The sequence below is a fragment of the Haliotis rufescens genome, unplaced genomic scaffold (genome assembly GCF_023055435.1).
Source record: "Haliotis rufescens isolate VD_foot unplaced genomic scaffold, xgHalRufe1.0.p SCAF_104, whole genome shotgun sequence".
Lineage (NCBI taxonomy): Eukaryota > Metazoa > Mollusca > Gastropoda > Lepetellida > Haliotidae > Haliotis > Haliotis rufescens.
In genome coordinates, this window is record NW_025963785.1 from 310,966 (window position 1) to 331,005 (window position 20,040).

The window sequence follows — 20,040 nt, forward strand, 5'->3', positions numbered from 1 at the left end:
CCCGTGTGTTATATGCACCCTTAATTATGGGCAATTAAATTCTTTTGTATGATTTCAGGCTGTCAGCTTAAACCACGAAATTTACAAAAAAATAATTTCATCTCACTAAAATTATATTCTAATAAGAGACCCCTGTTTCTAATTCTGAGAGCGCCCCGAGCGCTGATTACGTTGAATATGGTATTTTGGATGGCGGGGATCAATGTCAGTTTGCTGTATACCTTAATTTGCAATAAATTTTTGTTATACAAATATATTATATATGATAATATATAGGAGTGAAATCTGGGATTTCGTAACCTATGTTCCATCAATTTGTTCGTTCTGTCCATTTTCTCTCTATCCATGTTCTACTGTGTGTTAGAGGTTAAAGGTGTGTGCAACTTTTACTCTGATATGAGTGTTAGATAGGATAGGCTGTGAAAGTGCTTCGTCCCTTCTTACAGTCATTGGTTTCCGGCATGTTTTGTTATTTACAGCAATACTCACCTTCCGCCTTGTGAACTGTATCGGTGATCGTTCTTTCTTGACAATAGCAGATCTCTGCTTCTTGGGGCTCTCGGGACTGAGGGACTGGCGTGGACTTTCTGTAGTGCTGGTCTCCTTACCGGAGTCTGTAACATAAAGTGTCAGCAGTCAGGGGAGATAATCCTAGTGATCAGCACATGGGCACAGACACAGTCAGCCGTCAGGGGAGGTAATCCTAGTGTTCAGCACATGGGCATAAACACAGTCAGCCGTCAGGGGAGGTAATTCTAGTGTTTAGCACATGGGCATAGACACAGTCAGCAGTCAGGGCAGGTAATCCTAGTGCTCAGCATAATGGGCATAGACACAGTCAGCAGTCAGGGGAGATAATAATCCTAGTGATCAGCACATGGGCACAGACACAGTCAGCCGTCAGGGCAGGTAATCCTAGTGATCAGCACATGGGCATAGTCACAGTCAGAATTCAGGGGAGGTAATCCTAGTGATCAGCACATGGGCATAGACACAGACAGCCGTCAGGGGAGGTAATTTTAGTGTTCAGCACATGGGCATAGACACAGTCAGCAGTCAGGGGAGATAATAATCCTAGTGATCAGCACATGGGCACAGACACAGTCAGCCGTCAGGGCAGGTAATCCTAGTGATCAGCACATTGGCATAGTCACAGTCAGAAGTCAGGGGAGGTAATCCTAGTGATCAGCACATGGGCATAGACACAGTCAGCAGTCAGGGGAGGTAATTCTAGTGTTCAGCACATGGGCATAGACACAGTCAGCAGTCAGGGGAGGTAATCCTAGTGATCAGCACATGGGCATAGACACAGTCAGTCATCAGGGGAGGTAATCCTAGTGATCAGCACATGGACATAGTCAGGGGAGGTAATCCTAGTGATCAGCACATGGTCAAAGACACAGTCAGCAGTCAGAGGAGGTAATCCTAGTGATCAGCACATGGACATAGTCAGGGGAGGTAATCCTAGTGATCAGCACATGGTCAAAGACACAGTCAGCAGTCAGAGGAGGTAATCCTAGTGATCAGCACATGGACATAGTCAGGGGAGGTAATCCTAGTGATCAGCACATGGACATAGTCAGGGGAGGTAATCCCAGTGATCAACACATGGACATAGTCAGGGGAGGTAATCCTAGTGATCAGCACATGGGCATAGACACAGTCAGCCGTCAGGGGAGGTAGTCCTAAGGATCAGCGCATGGGCATAGACACAGTCAGCAGTCAGGGGAGGTAATCCTAGTGAACAGCACATGGGCACACAGAGAACAGTTTTTCCAAGGAAAATTTTTCCATGATACATTTTAACTATCAACATTTGCTCTGGATGGAATAAATTCCATGTGAAACTGATCATCCATGATATCATCACAGGTTTTACACGGGTATACTCAAGGTATATGCTGGTCATTGGCAGAAATTCTGTCAGTTTTAAAATTCAAAACTTAGGGGCGAAAGAAATTATACCTCTCAGTTGATTTCATGTTTGATTTTCAATTGTAAATATCTTAAGTTAGCGATATCATACAAAATAAATTACCTGTATTAGCACTTGGTCGGTACTCAAAGAATACTTCGCCATGTTGTTTTTTTCATTTAAAACTTTTAATTTTTTATATTTTTTTTCATACTACACAACTGCTCATAGCTATCTTAGAATCATATCTTTGAAAATAAAAGAAATTGCTTTTTTTGGTACAAATGTACATTTCAAAATATGGTAGGGGGTTATGAGGTTGCAAACTCATTTTCCACCAATGTCATTGAACCAATTTATTTTTACACAAAATTACAAAGCCTCTTTACAAACTGTGTGAATGAGTGATGGTTAAATAGACTCAAATTGAGCAACAGTTTTTTAAAATTTTCAATTACTTAAAAAACAAACTTTCTATCCTTTCTTTTGCCCAACAGTTTATAAATCTCACCATAAGAATATGTCATGTCATATTTTTAAACAATACTCGAGAGTATTCTTTAGGGTTTGTTCTCACTTTGCCAGCAGGCAGGGGGATTAAAACTGACGGTCATGTTAATTCAAAGGTATAGTCTGTTTCATTCTTGAATGGTGAGCTGAACTCAGTGTGCGTGGTATCATCTAGCCAAGCCTTGTAAATTACCAGAACCATATTCGACGCTCTCAAAATTAGAAATAGGGGGCTGAGTTGAAAGATTGTAAATTTCATAGTTTATGCTGACAGTATCATACACGACAGATATATATTCCAAAATATAATTGCCCATAATAAGGGCGCATATAACACACGAGTGCGTGTTAAACATGAATTATTAAGTCTCGTGCACATTGATCAATCGGAAGGGGTGCTAATTGGGTTTGTTCACTAGCCAAAATATTTGCAAATATCGCCGTGGGGGCTTATTAGAGGGAGGTGCTTTTTACCTCATTTAATCCCCATTGTTCTGGGATTTAACTGGGTGTGGTAATTTATGGTTCCGATAATACCGGCCAGCAAAGTGAGAACCCCCCCTCGTGAGAGAGTGAGTGGACATTTTTTTTTGTGATGCAGTCCATGATGTATACCATATGTAACGGTAGTCAATCAGATATGGTAAAAAGATATTTTAATAGCGCTTTATTGTTTCTTCTCATTAGTGGTGAGTATTGTTTTTAGCTGGGGTATGGAGCGAGTACCATGCTTTCCGGTGAGAAAGGCCTATGTTTATCCGCATTCCGTCAAGATGTTTTACGGATTTCAGGGAATTGGACAACTGTGAGTTCTCTATATTAGAAATTCTGTAAAATAAACATCATGAATACTCAGTTTCTCCGTTCAGAGTTTTCGAAAACATTATACCATATGAGAGTTTTCAGACATGGGTTTATATACACTTTTTCATTTCAATGAATAGAACTAAAAATCAACATACAGATGACTTTACTGCACTGCAAAAAGTGTTTTCCAAACTGAGGTTCTGTAGCAATTACATTTAATCAAATATATAGGCCCAAAAAGAAACTGCACACCGTAAAAAAATAAGGACCAAAAATATACATTGGACCTTCATACAAAATCAATTATGTTTCACAATAGAAAAATCATTTCTACACAAATGTGAATAACAATAAATTACTTATGCTGTATTGCCTTGACGTCAGAATGCCAGTCTTACGTAGTGGGTCAAACCCGAAAGTCACAGGCTCATTATCGTGTAAGGCAACTGCATCAACAACAGCTGGCTGCAAAATGGATCGGTCAAGACGCAATGCAGATTTCAAGATTTTGTTTTGTTTGTTTGTTGTTTAACGCAGCACTCAGCAATATTATAGCTATATGACGGACGGCGGTCTGTAAATAATCAAGTCTGGACCAGACAATGCAGTAATTGACATCATGAGCATCAATACTTGCAATTGGGATGCGATGACATGCATCACCAAGTCAGTGAGCCTGACCACCCGATCCCATAAGTCGCCTCTTACAACAAGCATAGTCGCCTTTTACAGCAAGCATGTGTTGCTGAACATCTATTTACCCCAGATCTTCACGGGTCCCTATTTAAAGACCTCTTCGATAAAAAAATATTTATATATAATATATCACAAAACACCTCGTGCCTTGTGACGTTCATCTGTAGTCAATGTTGGCATGGCGTCGTAGTCAGTGGAGTCGGGTGAAGCAGGTGGAAATGTGAATGTTTTGAACGTCCAAGTGTTGGCTTTACACAGTTGGGGCTGGTATATATATACAATCAAAGACCTATAGTCTTCCTTGTTTTCTATATGTGCTTGAATCATTCAAATGTAAAAAATAACTAACTTTGCTTTTAATTTTTGAAATCAAGACATATTTCTAGAAAAATATAACATATAGACATTCATCAAACATTCATTATTATGTGAAAATCATGCATACTTTGGTCTTCATATTTAAAATCACCATAATTTAAACGTATCCAATTATTTGTGACAATTTCAGCAAGAGAAAATCTATACTATAGACTATAGACTCACCAAATTGTTGATCTTGTCCTAGATCCGGTAACTCCAAATCAGTTTCTGTAACATAGGGATGTTGTATCTGGGCTTGACAATTGCTCAGGTGAATTTAATATTAAACACGCACATAATTTGGTACATAGTTACAAACTACAGGTAAATTATACATGACTTATACATGAATGTCAACATTTATTTGCCTTGACTTACCTCTGCCATCAAGAGAGTTTTCAACATCTGAGCTACTCAGTGAGATTATCTTGAGAGCTCGTTCTCGAGCCTGCTCCATTGTGGCAAAATCCTTCGATTGTATGTCCTATTTCAAATTATAACATGTTACCAACTTTGAGAATCCATTCAGAATTTGTCAGTAATACAACAGATACCTCCCTGTCCTTCAACCTCAAGGAACAATCTTAATGTAAAAACATCCTTCAAGATCATCAACACTTAAACTTCCACTGCTTTGAGTCACAGAGTCAGTATAGCAATATTACAGCTCTGACAGTGCATGGCAGAGACATTTAATCCAGCTCTCTAGAACTCTCCTATCCATCAGTTTAATATCCTCCAATCCCTTGTTATTATAACCTATCAGGTTTCAACAAATGATACACAAAAAACTCCTCATATTCACGAGAGCAAGAAAGTTATTGAGTTATTATTCCCACTCCAAATGTTGCTAAATCACATCAGACGGAGATGACGAGTTCAGTAGATCTCTAACTCTTTACAACGATCAAGATGACGATCTGAGGAGGAGAGTTGGCATCACTTAGCCGAGTTGTTGCTAAATCACATCAGACGGAGATGACGAGTTCAGTAGATCTCTAACTCTTAACAAGGATCAAGATGATGACCTGAGGAGGAGAATTGGCATCACTTAGCCGAGTTGTTGCTAAATCACATCAGACGGAGATGACGAGTTCAGTAGATCTCTACCTCTTTACAACGATCAAGATGATGACCTGAGGAGTAGAGTTGGCATCACTCAGCCGAGTAACTGCCTCACAGATCCCAGGATCGGTTTATGAAGACAGAATATCCACTCCACTGGATGAGTGAGCCTAGGTATCCCTCTTGACAGGAACTGTGACAACGTGTAAATGGGTCTTGTTAATTTGTTCTAAAACTACTCCAGATAAGAACAGAGCCAATTCCAGGATACATAACTCAAGCGATGAACCTGTGTGTGAACATCACAGGCAGAAGCGAAGAGTCAGATCGGACTTGTCAACAGCTCATTTTTGGACAAGTTGTTAATGTCAAAACATGAGTCCAGATTTTCACTAGTCTCAGGCCTAGCGGACTTATGTATATATAAGTTGGTGTACACACAACAGTATCTGTTCCCATCCCTTGAGTCAATGTACAACAGCACTTGTCAGACTCAATGTGAATACAATACACAAATTAATTAATCTGAAATTCCCGTAAGTCTGAAATCCAGTTCTGATATAAATAACTCTGAAATCAGGTGTGAAAATTGAATATATAAACCGAGAAGTTCCATTAAAGCTCAAGGGATTGGCTAAAGTAGATGAATATTAAGCAATAAAACCTCGCCGCTGGGTCGTGCTTCATGCCCTGACTGGGGCAGCTGAACTTGTTTACAATGAAGCCAGATTTCTTTGTTAGTCTTGAGATTAGTTTCCTAAGACGCATGTTTATTTCCAATCTATCATGGCAATAAAGTATGTTATATGATGCCTTGAATGGCGGCTGATCACCAGCTGAGACCGACTCTGCCCCTGGGATGACTACGCTATAGATCAGTGTCAGCTCGCCTAGTCTGGCGGTAAGCTGTAACTGCAATACCGTCAAATCTACCTGTTAGCCTGGGCTACACTCATTACTGACACGTTGATGTTTACATGTTTCAGTCTTTGTGGCAACAACCTACTGAGGTGTTCTGTCCTCCATGAAGAATGTAACTTGTTGCATGCTTAAGGTCTTAATCTATCTGTGAAAAAAATACATTTAAAAATAGGGAAACTAAAGACACTTGAAAAACTATGAAATCAATTCATTTGTGTGGCTAATTCAAATGAAAGAAATATAAAAAAATAATGTTTTTATGACAGGTTGTACTGTAGATTTCTTTTTCTAATGAAATGTCAACAAGATAATTTTGTATAGTGTGTCGATGTTACCATATGTCTTGTTGTTGAGGAATTAAATGATTGAATTCATACTGCAAAGGATGGATTTCCATTGCAAATAAATTACTTATAGTTTTCTAAATCAATAGCAAGTTCATAAAACTCAATATCGATACATATTTTTGAAAAAATTTAAAAAGAATTGTAACTTGGCAAATTGCTTTTGATTGCCAAACATGCATTAAAAAACCTGGGTCAGGCAAACTGATGGCTGACAGGAGGAACTATCAGCACCACGGTACCAGATCACACATTGCACCCACCTCCCCATCACTGTTCAGCCTTGTGACAAGTATAGGGAAGTGGACACTTGTTCTGCTTGTATCCCCATGAGGACACTGTAAAATGGTACTTTCTCTCAAGCAATATTCAGAGGCGAAGATATGAAGTCTTAGGTCTCTGACTTTAGCCACAAGTCTGAACCCTGAGTCTTGCAAAATGTCTTTCTGATTTGAAACATCAGCCCATATACTAACATGAAAGGTATTAAATATGTTATCAGTTGACTGAAAGTCATTGTAAGTCACTGAATCATAAGAAACAAAATCATGTAAGGCTTTTATCCTTTTTTTCATTGGTTTACTGATCCTCAGACACAAAATACTGAGAAAAAGGAAGAAGACATAATGAAATTATGATTTAATTTTTTTTTTTCTATCACTGATGACCTGAATTTCATTTGTACTGAAATAGAAAAATGTATTTCTATAATCTTGCAACGCAGTAAAGAGATTACTTTGCTATCAAGACTAATCGGTACATTGCAGAAAGACAATGCAGTGTTGATAGAAAGGTGCGGTCAGGTGAAATGCGGTTTATCGTTGTGTCCAAGATTATTGCACTAGTATAGCGATGTGCATGTGTAAGAGTGAATATTATCTTATCCTATTTTTTATCCCAGGGATGAAATTCTATAGTGTCAGGATGATTCTTCCTAGTGAATTTGAACCCATAGCAGTGTGTTTAATCCTATCTTATACTATACTCTAGAGTAAAACTTCCCCCGGGATAATATTTAGGTAGGATATAATCCTTGCTTACATATGCACATGTGGCTGCTTGTACTAGTCCGGACTGATGCCGGTTTATAGTTCTAGCACACTGAGTTACCATGCCGCAGGTTAACATGAATACCCAACTCAGACACGGTATACTGACTCCAAGCCGACCAGTCCTTGTTTTAGCCCCTTAATGTCGAGCGCCAGACAGGGTAACAACAAGTACCATCTTTAAACGTCTTTTGGTATGACATGGCCAGGGATCAAAGCCCTGAGCTTCCGCCCCCGAGTACCGTATTCAACGTAATAAGCGCCCCGCTCTAATAAGCGCCCACGGCAATATTTGCTAATATATTGGCCAGTGAACAATCCTAATTAGCACCCCTTCCGATTGATCAATGTACACAAGACTTATTTATTCGCATATAATAAGCACACATGTGTTATATGTACCCTTAATTACGGACAATTAAATTCTGGAAAAATATATCTGTCGTACATAAACATTTCAGGCTGTCAGCATAAACCACAAAATTTATCTTTTAACTCGTTTGTTTTTCACTATTCTAATATTCTAATAAGAGCCCCCTATTTCTAATTTTGAGAGCGCCCTGGGCGCTTATTATGTCGAATACGGTATTAGTAACAGTAGCTACATCCCAGTACCTTTTCTTGTCATGTCAGAATTTGTTTGTTTTTTGGCTACTGAATTGGGAAAAACCTGTAAACCAACCAAACAAAAAGGCTATTAAGTGCAATGCTTTAACTCCTGTCAGACCTGTTTAGACACGTCACCAAGACAAGCATGTATTGCTCATACCCTTGGACTCACTACACAAAGTGAATAAGTGTGATTGTATGATTGTTTGAATTTGTGATTGCATGATTGTGTAAATTGTATTTTATACTGCAGTCAGGATTATTCCAGTCATGTCCCTGTGTCCTGCCACATAAATCAGTGGTTGACAGCATGAGCATCAGCCTATGCTGTTGTGGTAAAATGATGCAAAATCTCATTCATATGGTTCTTAAGGATTGGTGTTAGGATTGTATCATACTGATCCAACACCCCCATTATATGTAACATTTTTCCATGGCCGCAACTCAATACATGTAGCATTTTTTTTTAATTTGAAAAATAGAACTGTCATTTTTTCATAAGTTGTGATAAATCTGGCTTGCCCCTCCCTCCTTCGCTGTATCTTTCACCATAAATGGCCTACTTAATAAATGACCAGTCCCTCAATTACATCCATGGAGAACTGGAGACCTGTTGTTTTATTTATCACCCAGGAAAAATGTCATCAATATTATTTTAGATGAGATCTACCTTTACGCATATCACATTTCGGAAGGACAAATATTGCAAACTGTTGAAAGACGTCTGTTTCAGAAGCACCTGCTGTTTTCTGCCTAACTGTGTTGTAACAGTACTGCGTTACCATGGCAACAGTAGGAAAAAATCATCATATGACATTTATAATTCAAGTTGTCAAAAACATGTAAAGGACAATTAAGCAAACTGTCTAAACAGATACTACCGTATTCGACATAATAAGCGCCTAGGGCGCTCTCAAAATTAAAAATAGGGGGCTCTTATTAGAATATTATTTGGGGAAAAAAAAACAGAGTTGAAAGATAAATTCCATGGTTTATGCTGACAGCCTGAAATGTTTATATACGACAGATATATTTTTCCAGAATGTAATTGCCCATAATTAAGGGTGAATGTAGCACACGAGTGCGTATTATACGCAAATAAATAAGTCTTGTGTACATTGATCAATCGGAAGGGGCGCTAATTGGGATCGTTCACTAGCCAATATATTAGCAAATATCGCAATGGGCACTTATTAGAGCGGGGTGCTTATTACGTCGAATAGGGTATATTGTCTAACATGATATGAATATATAACAGGAGATGCAACTTTAGAACATAACTCATCACATTCCTAGAAATCAAATTTCAAATGGTCTTCTGACTCATCAATTAGCTACCTTTCCCTATGAAGCTGTGCACTAACCTGTCTATCAATACTTTTACAATATTTTCAACTTGACCTGACCTGCCTTTATTTGGCATTTCCTGCCACTAACTTCTGGGAAGTGAGATCACGTCAAGTGGGAGAAATTATGTTTGCAAAACACCTTTCACTTCTTATCATATAGAACTATTTGAAATGAATGATTAGTTTTCTCTGTTAATCATGTGATTATTCAGAGTAAATAATCAACACTCTACAACAAACATGACTGAGAAGCTCTTTTTCAATTGTGCTTTAGACATTAACTACATGTTTCACAAAATATAAATTAAAAAGAATAGATTGAAAGAATGAGTTTTTTCAAAGGTTTGTATGGATACTTCTTTCAGTTAATATATAAACATTGATACAGGCAACTGACATTTACATCATTGTCAATAAACAAATATTGTTTGCGATCCTGCCCATTCATATTGTGATGGCAAGCGATGCAACTCCCGCTAAAACCTCACTTATCCGGACCACTTTCTAAACAGGTCTAAACTTTTGGTCCATGACAAGTCGGTTGTAGACAGATCCACTGTAACCCTAATTAGAGCAGTATTCATCATCATCATCATCATCAGCAGCAGCAGCAGCAGCAGCAGCATTTAAAATATTATACTCATGTTTGACTGACAAGTTGATGACATTTAGGGATGAGGGTCATAATCACACTCATGATTTTAATGTTAAAAATTCAGGAGGTGTGAAGTTCTACTTCTACAAGAGTCATTAGTCATACAAACAGTTACGATAGTCGTATGTGGAACAGGTCAAGGTCAAGGTCATCTCACAGGGAGAGCACTCAACAAGAATGTTAGACATCCATGGCATTTCTTGGTTTCTCATCTACATGTTCACCTTCAAAGGGAGCGGGTAGTGGAGGAAAATATAAAAACAAAGAATAAAAACTACCTTTGTTCGAGAATTCAACTGATAAGTTGTCTCTTATATATTTATGAAGGTGTAAAAAAAGTTAACAGTTTCATTCTAAACCCCCAGCTTTCGAATCTGGTTGTTTAAATTTGAACAGTTTTCAAAAGTGCATGTGCTCCTATTAAACTTGTGCCAACCTTATTAGGCTATTTTTCATGTATCAGTATTGGGAGTTTACAAGATGGAAATAAACAAGAGATAAATCCCTTTTATATTTATCCTTCATAGAAAATACTTTGAGGGTATTTTTGGAAAATGGATTTACTTTTTTAAGTATCCTCAGGATTTGATGACATATATTTACATCGGTGAATGCGTGTACTTGCAAAACATTTTGGAAATTTTGTGTGGGATGGTAATTTGGGACTGTATGGAGATCAGAAACACAAAAACTTACAGACAACAGTACAAAAAGAGTTACAGAATTTGATATGTGACTTATAGAGAGTACAATACATACATAATAGACAGACTTGATATATTTTATACTACTCAATACCATCTTGTACCACACAGTTATAATATCATTAATACATATCTACATTCCTTTAATACATCTTGAATTATTCCACTCCAGATATACTAAATTTCTATGTTGTACAATAAACAAACCATCATTATATGTAAAAACACATATAAGAAATAGCAAGATAGAAGTGGATACTGCTATCTACAATAACATCACACAAGACGCAGGTTTTCACGAAAGTCAAGATTTCAACTAGCATGTTATATGGGTTCTATAAACAGCCATGTATCATCCACTGGAGAACATTCAAATCCAATCTGATCATCATCAATAATAATTAGTAGAAAATAGACAAGACTAGAACAGAATAACCACTCGATTGACCATCACCATAGAAACCAACACAATCTAGTCAATTCCATCAATCTTTCACAACAAGAACCAATCAAAATCAAACTTGCCATTTCTGCTGATCAGGCCAATACCAAGATTCAAATAATAATTACACACAATTGCATGTAAGCACTTTTCCGAAAACCAGAAACCATCGCCTGAATCCAAGTTGGGTGTTCTAAGTGCTTCTCTGGGTTGTGATGTATAATAGCCAGAGTACAAGGAGACTAGTGAAGCGACCCTATCGCCAGCCCTATCTCCCCTCGGCAAACAGGGTTAGTGGGAGAACACTTCAATCCCACTGCGGAAAAGCTATAGATGGGCTATCTTATTAGTCCCTGCCTATGGTCTATCAGCATGAGCTGTTCTTGTGCAAGCCAAACAGAGTTTCAAAGGGTGTCTTTTGTCCTTGTTTAAATTCATACGGCCCAAGAGAGGGTATCCTATATCATCTCCTTGTCCAACCCCATTCAAACTCATTTAGGGATCTATAAATACAGGCTTCTTGGTTTGCCAACTGTCTTAAAGAGATTGTTGTCATTGGCTGTGATGTTTATGAGCTGGTTTTTGTGTTGGGTCGCTGACACACTGATGAGTGCACGCATATTGCCCACTTTATTTATTGTGTAATAAATGGCGTGGCTACAAGTCATTTGTACATGTTACCGATAATGCCTCCCCTTGTTGGCACTAATGGTTGTAAATTTATGCAAGAGTCTGTCAGTGGGGTGTGATATAGTTGACATCTGGATAGGCAGGAGATTTTAATTAGACGTACATACTTCAGACGCTAACACTCTTGGCATGATGGCTGCATTGTCAGAATGTAAATGAATTATACATGAGGGCAACTTGGTTAATACTTTGCAGCAGATTAAAATAAATTGCAGACACAGGTGGGACTGTGATCAAAGACAATGCAAATTGCTGTGAAGAGTTGCTTCCCTTGGCCATGCCAGGAATGAGTGTGAGTATGGTTTTAGGCTGCTTTTACAGAGTTAGAAACTGGCACTAGTCCTGAAGTCCTTACCAAACTGCCCAATAGTGAAGGTATCCAAAGGACTAGTAGAAATTTGTCCTTTTTAAGTGTTTTACTACATGTTATCACTATAAGGACAAGTGGACTAAAACTGTTAGTTTATATCGCTGCTTTTAGCAATATTCAAGCAATGTCACTGCAGGGGACACCAGAAATGGGCTTCACAAATTGTACCCATTTGGGGAATTAGACCTGGGCTTTCCGCGTGTGGAATAAACGCTTTATCTACTTGGCTTCCCACTACCCTGGCCATGCCAGGAGTGTTTGCTGGTCATTGGTTCAAATCCCAGGTGGATGTGACATTGTAATGATCTTTGATCTGCCAGCACCAGTGCCTATGTAACTGTCTGCTCCATGCATCACGTCATGCACTGAGATGCAGTGACATAATTGAACTACTGTTAAATGTGACCCGTGAAGATCCGGGTTAGAATAGGTCTTCAGCAACCCATACTTGCTGTAAAAGGCGACTAACGGGATCGGGTGGTCAGGCTTGCTGACTTGGTTGATACATGTCATCGATCCCAATTGCGTGGATCGATGCTCATGATATCAATCACTGGATTGTCTGGTCCAGACTTGATTATTTACAGAACGCCATCATATAGCTGGAATATTGCTGAGTGTGTCGTTAAACAACAAACAACAACAACAACAACAACAACAGCTGTTAAATGTGGGCTGAAATTACTATCCTCAAGACTGTCACTATTACAAATACATATTGAACAAAATGAGTTATGGATCATAAATATTTTGGGGATATATTTATTTAATTGTGTGCTCAGTCTTCACAACTACAAAATATTGTCTTTTTAACTTTTTTTGTTTGGTATATTAAGTTATCAGTACCGGTAGTTTGAGACAAGTGGAGAACCAATGTTACTAGACCAAATTGCCGATAAGGATTCTGCTGGGCCTTACATCATTTTAAATAATATATAGAGTTAATAAGAGTCACACAGGATAACAGTAACTGACACCCTATTTACATTTCAGTATTTGGCCAAAGTGGATAAGTTTGAATTTCAATATGGGAATTTTTACCAACATTTGCTGTGGATCTGATCTGAGAATGCCTGTTGGCTAGAAGAGGGTAACCAAAAACCAAGACTGCTTCTGGCAGAGTGTCAATTGAGGAATTATTCAAGGTCTTGAAAGCTGACTACTTTGGGAATTTCAGGGAGGGTCTTAATAAGGCATTATTAGTAATTTATTACATACTTATGGGAAGGGGAACTAGGTTTCAGATTCCTGGATAAAAAAACTATAGAAACAATTAGATTTTATTTAAACCCGATTTTACTTAAACCAGTATTATTTTTATATTTATATTATATTTATATTTATTGCTATTTTTTATGAATATTTTGTGGAGGGGTTGCAGTAGTTTAGTGGTTAAAGCATTTGCTTGTGTGAACTCAAAGGGCAAGTATTAAGTATTGAGTTTTTTGCAAATGTCAATTTTCCTAGATACATTTAGTCAATTTCCAAGAGAGAAAAATTCATAATAACTGTAGAAATATTTAAATGTCCAAATGAAAGTGATGAAATCACACTTATAGAAATTACTTATGGAAATTACTTATGGATTCCTAGATGGATCATGTTCATGTTGCTATTACAAAACCAGCAGAAAGTGTCAAAATTAAACAAAGTGTGACAACATTTTGACCATTTGTCACAGTGCTGCATTGCTGCACTTTGAATATTTTTTTTAATTGTTACCAAGCGTTGTGGTGTCATATCTTGTCATTGTTCAACAAAGCATTCTTTGAACTTTTTTTATTTTTTGTTTGTTTGCTGTTTAAGGCCGCACTCAGCAATATTCCAGCTATATGACGGCGATCTGTAAATAATCGAGTCTTGACCAGACAATCCAGTGATTGACATCATGAGCATCGATCTATGATTGGGATACGATGACATGCATCAAAGAAGTCAGCGACTCTGACCACCCAATCCCGTTAGGCGCCTAGTCGCCTTTTATGGCATGTATGGGTTGCTGAAGACCTATTCTAAGCCGGATCTTCACGGGTTATGATTATTGTATGTTAAAGTATAGGAGTTCCAGGCATCTAAGTTCTTAGGTGGGTCCATGAAACGGGTCCTGCTTAATTAATATTTTAAACATGGTGGCAACCTAAAACTATTGGCGACTCAGTTTTGTTTTGTTATGCATTCAGCTATGTTTCAGCAATATTTCAGCAATATTCTGTGTGGGACACAAGTATTCTTCGTATGATGACATCATATTTTGTTCAAACCATTAGATGTTAGCTTTATTTTTTAGTCCTCAAAAGTTATACAGGAAATATCTGAATATCACTTCTGACAACATCTTTGCTGACATTATATATTGTTAACTACCCATCCAGGTGAGCTACAGTGCCGTGTATTTTACACTCACAATACAGTTTCTTATTCATTTTACACTGTAACTATTTCTCTAGATGCATTAAACAACAATTATTTACCATCAGGACCCTCTTACAAAGACATCACAAATAAACTCTTTGTAATGTTTATGATAATTTGGTCGAAAAGTTATTAATTTTGGTGGAAGATTTTGGCTTCAGGATCCACTGGTCCCCTGGACAAACCAAAGATAGTTGATAGCTTGATTACCCTGTATCCTGTGAAATCTTGAAGTTGTTTTGTCATGAATGGTCTACTGTTACAGTGGTGATAGATTACCATCATAAAACATGTCTTCATGTGATGCATGTCAGGACCATGTGTTTTAAGTGTTCAGTTGAACTGATTCAATCAATCTACACCTGAGAAGTATACATGTAAATTTATAGCAGTGACATAACAGGCGGACATATACACACTGTAAGGGCCACCAAATCCCTCAGTGGAGCCCTTACTCTAAAATTATCATGTGTGCGTGCGTGTGTGCGTGTGCGTGCATGTGCATTTCAGCAGTAGAAAATAACATTTTGTGTCCACTAGTCCTTATAATGATAACATATAGCAAAACCCTTAAAAATGGCAAATTTCTACTAGTCCTTATGATACCTTAACTATTGGGCAGTTTGGCAAGGACTACTGGACTAGTGCCAATTACTCACGCTGGCGTTTGCAGCTATGTTGCATCTCTGTGCCTGCACGTATAATCTGTCAGCATGTGTGTGTATGTGTGTGTTTCCTTATGACTAACATTAAGTTTGACTAGTAAATTTCAGTGACCTGAATCAACCAGAGTTGACTTGATTCAACCAGAGTTGACTTGATTCAACCAGAGTTGACTTGAATCAACCAGAGTTGAGTTGAATCAACCAGAGTTGACTTGATTCAACCAGAGTGGACTTGATTCAACACAACATTATCTGTATACATCACTCTTCAACTCGTCTGGCACTTGCAGTAACCCTGAAATCTCATGACAAATTCATTCTGAAATATCCAGATCAACTTACCTGTGTTTTGTTGTATTGAGTCTCTGAAATTGTCTTCTGTGGACTCCTTCAATGATTCTGAAACTTAAATAAGTTTTTCATAAATCGGATATCCTTTCAACAACTTTAGTTACTTAATTAAGTTTGGCTGTTATGTGTCAAGCTTCATTCAAAGCAGTTAGTTGAGCTTCTGCACCGATTCGTGAAACTTAAATCTTTGTTTTGACATTCCTATTCTGAGTAAGTAACATCAGTAAAATAGTACAAATAGCTTCAAGATTGCTTTTACTGCACAATAATCATCTTCCCGAGGCAAAGGAGTTAACTGACTATAAAAGTCCAGTTTCCACCCTTGCCGAACTAGGCTGGTATTATGGAGTTACATTTTGTCTGGACTAACAAGTCTATGCATAGTCCAATCAAAATCGCGCACCGAAATCAAAATCTGGTTCGTAAACTGTTGTGCAGATTTTGATCGATTGCAGGGTTTGCAAAGCATGTGCATCGCCAATTCGTTGTCGGCAGATATGTTCCAAATCCTTTCATGTTTTTAATCAAGGTGCACACGTGATTTGATGCATTTCGCGATGTAAGACCCGTTTTATCACAATATAAGATCTTGATTATCGATCAGATCGTCCTGACTGGGCGCCACCATTTTGTGTGAAGCAAACACAAGTGATACGAGAGGTGGAATCTGATTGGTCCATAGGAGAGGCTTAGAAGGGACATAATTGGTAATAGCCACTGGTGGTAATAGCCACAACGATCGAGCCCAGTAATTCCAGCCTAGTTCGGCAAGGGTGGAAACTGGACTTTTAAAGTCAGTTAACTCCCTTGCCTCGGTAAGATGCACAATAATATAAGGCAGGCCCACTAATTTTCTGGCCATATAGATTTTCTTGGATGGATGGAAAATAGACTTCTTTTTGTCAGTGTTGATTTTATATTATATTTTTTAACAAAATGCTCTTGAAATAGAAAATTAAACAAAAAGAGACAATTATTTTTACTTCATTAAGACAATTCATTTGTAACACATGGAAATAATTGTCTGGCCTTATAAATATTTTAAAAATCATCTTATGTTTTTATGATATTTTTGTACTTAGTCAGTTGTTATTACCTCCTTTTATATAGAGGACATTGAGATCCTATGTTGATCCAATCATTTATATGAATCTGTATTCCTTAAATTCCTTGACATTGTACAGAGCTGTACATTAAGAGTTATCTCCCATGCACTGTGATACCAGTAGGGTGTGACAATGTATGATGTCAATGTATTGGATTGTATTTCAGAGCAAAGAGAACACTATTAGTAGATTTGCATATCATGCATAGAAGTTTGCACCATCTAAACAGGAAACACGTAATTTGACACACAAAATAAGACACAGCACTCAAACCATGCAGCCCTTCAAATAAAGTTGACTCTCATTCAGTGCAATCCTGAGGGTTGAGGGTAAAGTAAATATCTAACGCACAAGATTCCGACGTCTCCATCCCATACAACATACGATTTGACTACCTACACGAGGGGGAAATAACAACTGCAATAATTCACGCTTAACGGGGTACGGCTTAACTGCCTGTCCTAGAAAATTTTAAAACTCACACTATTTGGTACCTTGCCGAGGTGGAACATATGAGTGAGTAGGGTTTTATAACCCTTTAAGCAATATTCCAGCAATATCAAGGGAAGGGGAATCCAGAAACAGGATTCACACATTGTCTCTGTATGGGGAATTGAACCCAGGATTCGGTGTGACAAGCAACACTTTAACCACTTGGCTACTCCACCGCACCTGTTGAACACGATACCTGTCGCTGGCAGCCTTACTTCTACTTTTATCTATCTTAAGCCTGCACCTTCACTGTCTACATATAAGCAGTTGTACGTGCTACCCATACTTGGCTTAACACCTTATTAACAGGCTTTGACCTGTGATGTCATGATAATTTGAATGTACAGTCAACTGTCCACTGTCAGCCTAGTAGGATGGCCAACAGCTATCAACACCTTTCTGATGTTGACGTTTCTTGGTACAGGCAAATAAATACGTTTTAATGAAACTCAAATACTTTGAATATTGTCTGGGACAACTAGAAGCCTGACCCTGCGACATACCTTATTAATAACTGCACATGCTTATAAGAATGATCACCAAATGATTTGTTGTTAACAGATGCTGTATGCAGCAACTGCCAATCAACAGATAGTGTGCGGTGATCACTTGCGGCTAGATAGTTGTGAGATATGTAACCAGATTGTTTGAAAAAACAATTTCCTGTACACTTACATGATCCAAATGTAAAGTGATTTGGGGCCCCAGAAAATGGATCTAGATATTCGTTATTTCTATTTCAACAATTCCAGCTTTCATGAATCTATTTGAGCATTTAATTTTCCAAGTAAACCAGATTCCACATAACGAGTATAAGTGTAAAACAAACATGAGTGATCGGGCTGGGACGGGTAACTCGGGTACCCGGGTTGGGTGGGTACTGAGTAGGACCCAGACTACCCGGACCCGTGGTAAGTCATGTGATATATTGTTTAAAGACAAAAATTATCTATAACTCTATGGCTACACGACAAGTCACTAAAGTTCACATTTCTTTCGGACTATGCACCCATTCCTTCTGACTTTTCATATGGTTGAGTAAAGCTATACTAGTAACTTCAGTGTATGCATGACCAGAATGTTAAAGACATGTATCTCAATACATTTTGCCAGGGCTATTGTAAAATAATTCCTTTGCCAGGGCTATTGTAAAATAATTCCCAATCGGACATTTTGTACCTAGCTCTTGAAACCTACAGTGGGTACCCAGGTAGGGTCAGGTAATAGGGGGGTGGGAACCGGGTAGTAAATTTGGACTCATCCCAGCCCTAGTAACTGAAAGGATAACGGATGAGGCTCATTGCAAGAATGAAGTGTCTTGGCCAGAGAAAAGGACAAGAGTTAGTGTGGAGAAGACCACAGCATGCACAAGAGCAGCACTCAATACCTGTCTCCATATCAGTCTCACAAGGCCTGATCGCTACCTTCAGTCTACAGTTAAACCTTAATGTTGGGTCTGTCTTTATGTCTTTCCGCCTTCTTCCAGCAGGGACACGTGAGTATACTGTATAGCTAAATAACCGCGCAGTAAACAGGTTTCTTTTACTTCTTCCGTGTCGAGATGAAGCAATATTTGGGATTTGCTGTAAAAGCCTTGTGCTTCTAGTAGGGTGTGGTCTCAGAGCCTCCTCATTCGATGATGGTAACTTTTCTGTTCGGGAATGTAGATAATATATTCATCACCTTTGATCATTTTTGTAACCAAAATGCAATTTTGAGCCATGAGGTTCATTAGCTCACCTATCATATTGGCAAGTGCAAAATTCAAACAGTTTGAAAAGACTTCATCAACATCCACTTCTAAACCCATCCTCAGGTAGAAATGAAAATGTGTAGCCTTAAGCATTTTTCCATATTATTTCACCCAGGTTAACATAAATAACAAATGTCAAGGGAGGTAACTATACACTCTTCAAAAAAAGAAACACACAGGTAGATGTTTAGTGAATTAATTGTACCTAATAAAGTCGATATATTTAGTTTAATATCATATATACAAATAAGAAATTTTGGAGCTCAATAGTCACATGTTGTCATGTACAAAGGCATTGAAAACTGTTCATTGTCATGTCACATAAGGCTACAAGGTAGAGCTGAACTCAGTATCTCGTGTGACCGCCCCGGGCAGCAATCACGGCCCTGCATCTCCTCGGCACTGACTGGATAAGTGTACAAGTTCTGTCCTGTGGATTCTGCGCAATTCTGCCTTGTTGGCCAGCTGAGGAAGTGTCTGCGGCGTGTTCTGATGTTGACGTACACGTCGATCAATTTCATCCCAGAGGTGTTCGATTGGGTCGAAATCTGGAGATCTCGACGGCCATGGCAAGACATTGATGTTGGCATTATGAGGGTAGTCTACCATGACACGAGGTTGAAGAATTTGATTCATGTTGTGATTTGCTGTCAAATTTCCCTGAACTACAACCAAGTCAGATCTCCTGGTGTAGGATATGGCCTCCTACACCATGACACTACCGCCACCGAAATTGTCGAATTCACTTACACAATGTTGGTCCAAAAGCTCATTT

General features: G+C 38.3%; 1 protein-coding gene across 2 annotated transcripts in view; it reads right to left on the minus strand.

Annotated features, from left to right (window-relative positions):
- The window catches only part of LOC124131614, a 73,846-nt gene that overhangs the window by 14,068 nt on the left and 39,738 nt on the right, over positions 1-20,040 (minus strand). Inside the window, exons 13-15 of one of the 2 annotated variants that reach the window (XM_048391996.1) lie at positions 15,906-15,962; positions 4,472-4,516; positions 490-614 (exon numbers count right to left, since the gene is read on the minus strand). In XM_048391996.1, coding sequence (XP_048247953.1) covers positions 490-614; positions 4,472-4,516; positions 15,906-15,962 — 227 coding nt within the window. Of the gene's footprint in view, positions 1-489; positions 615-4,471; positions 4,517-15,905; positions 15,969-20,040 lie in introns of both variants that reach the window. The other variant, XM_046494993.2, reaches the window with a different exon arrangement.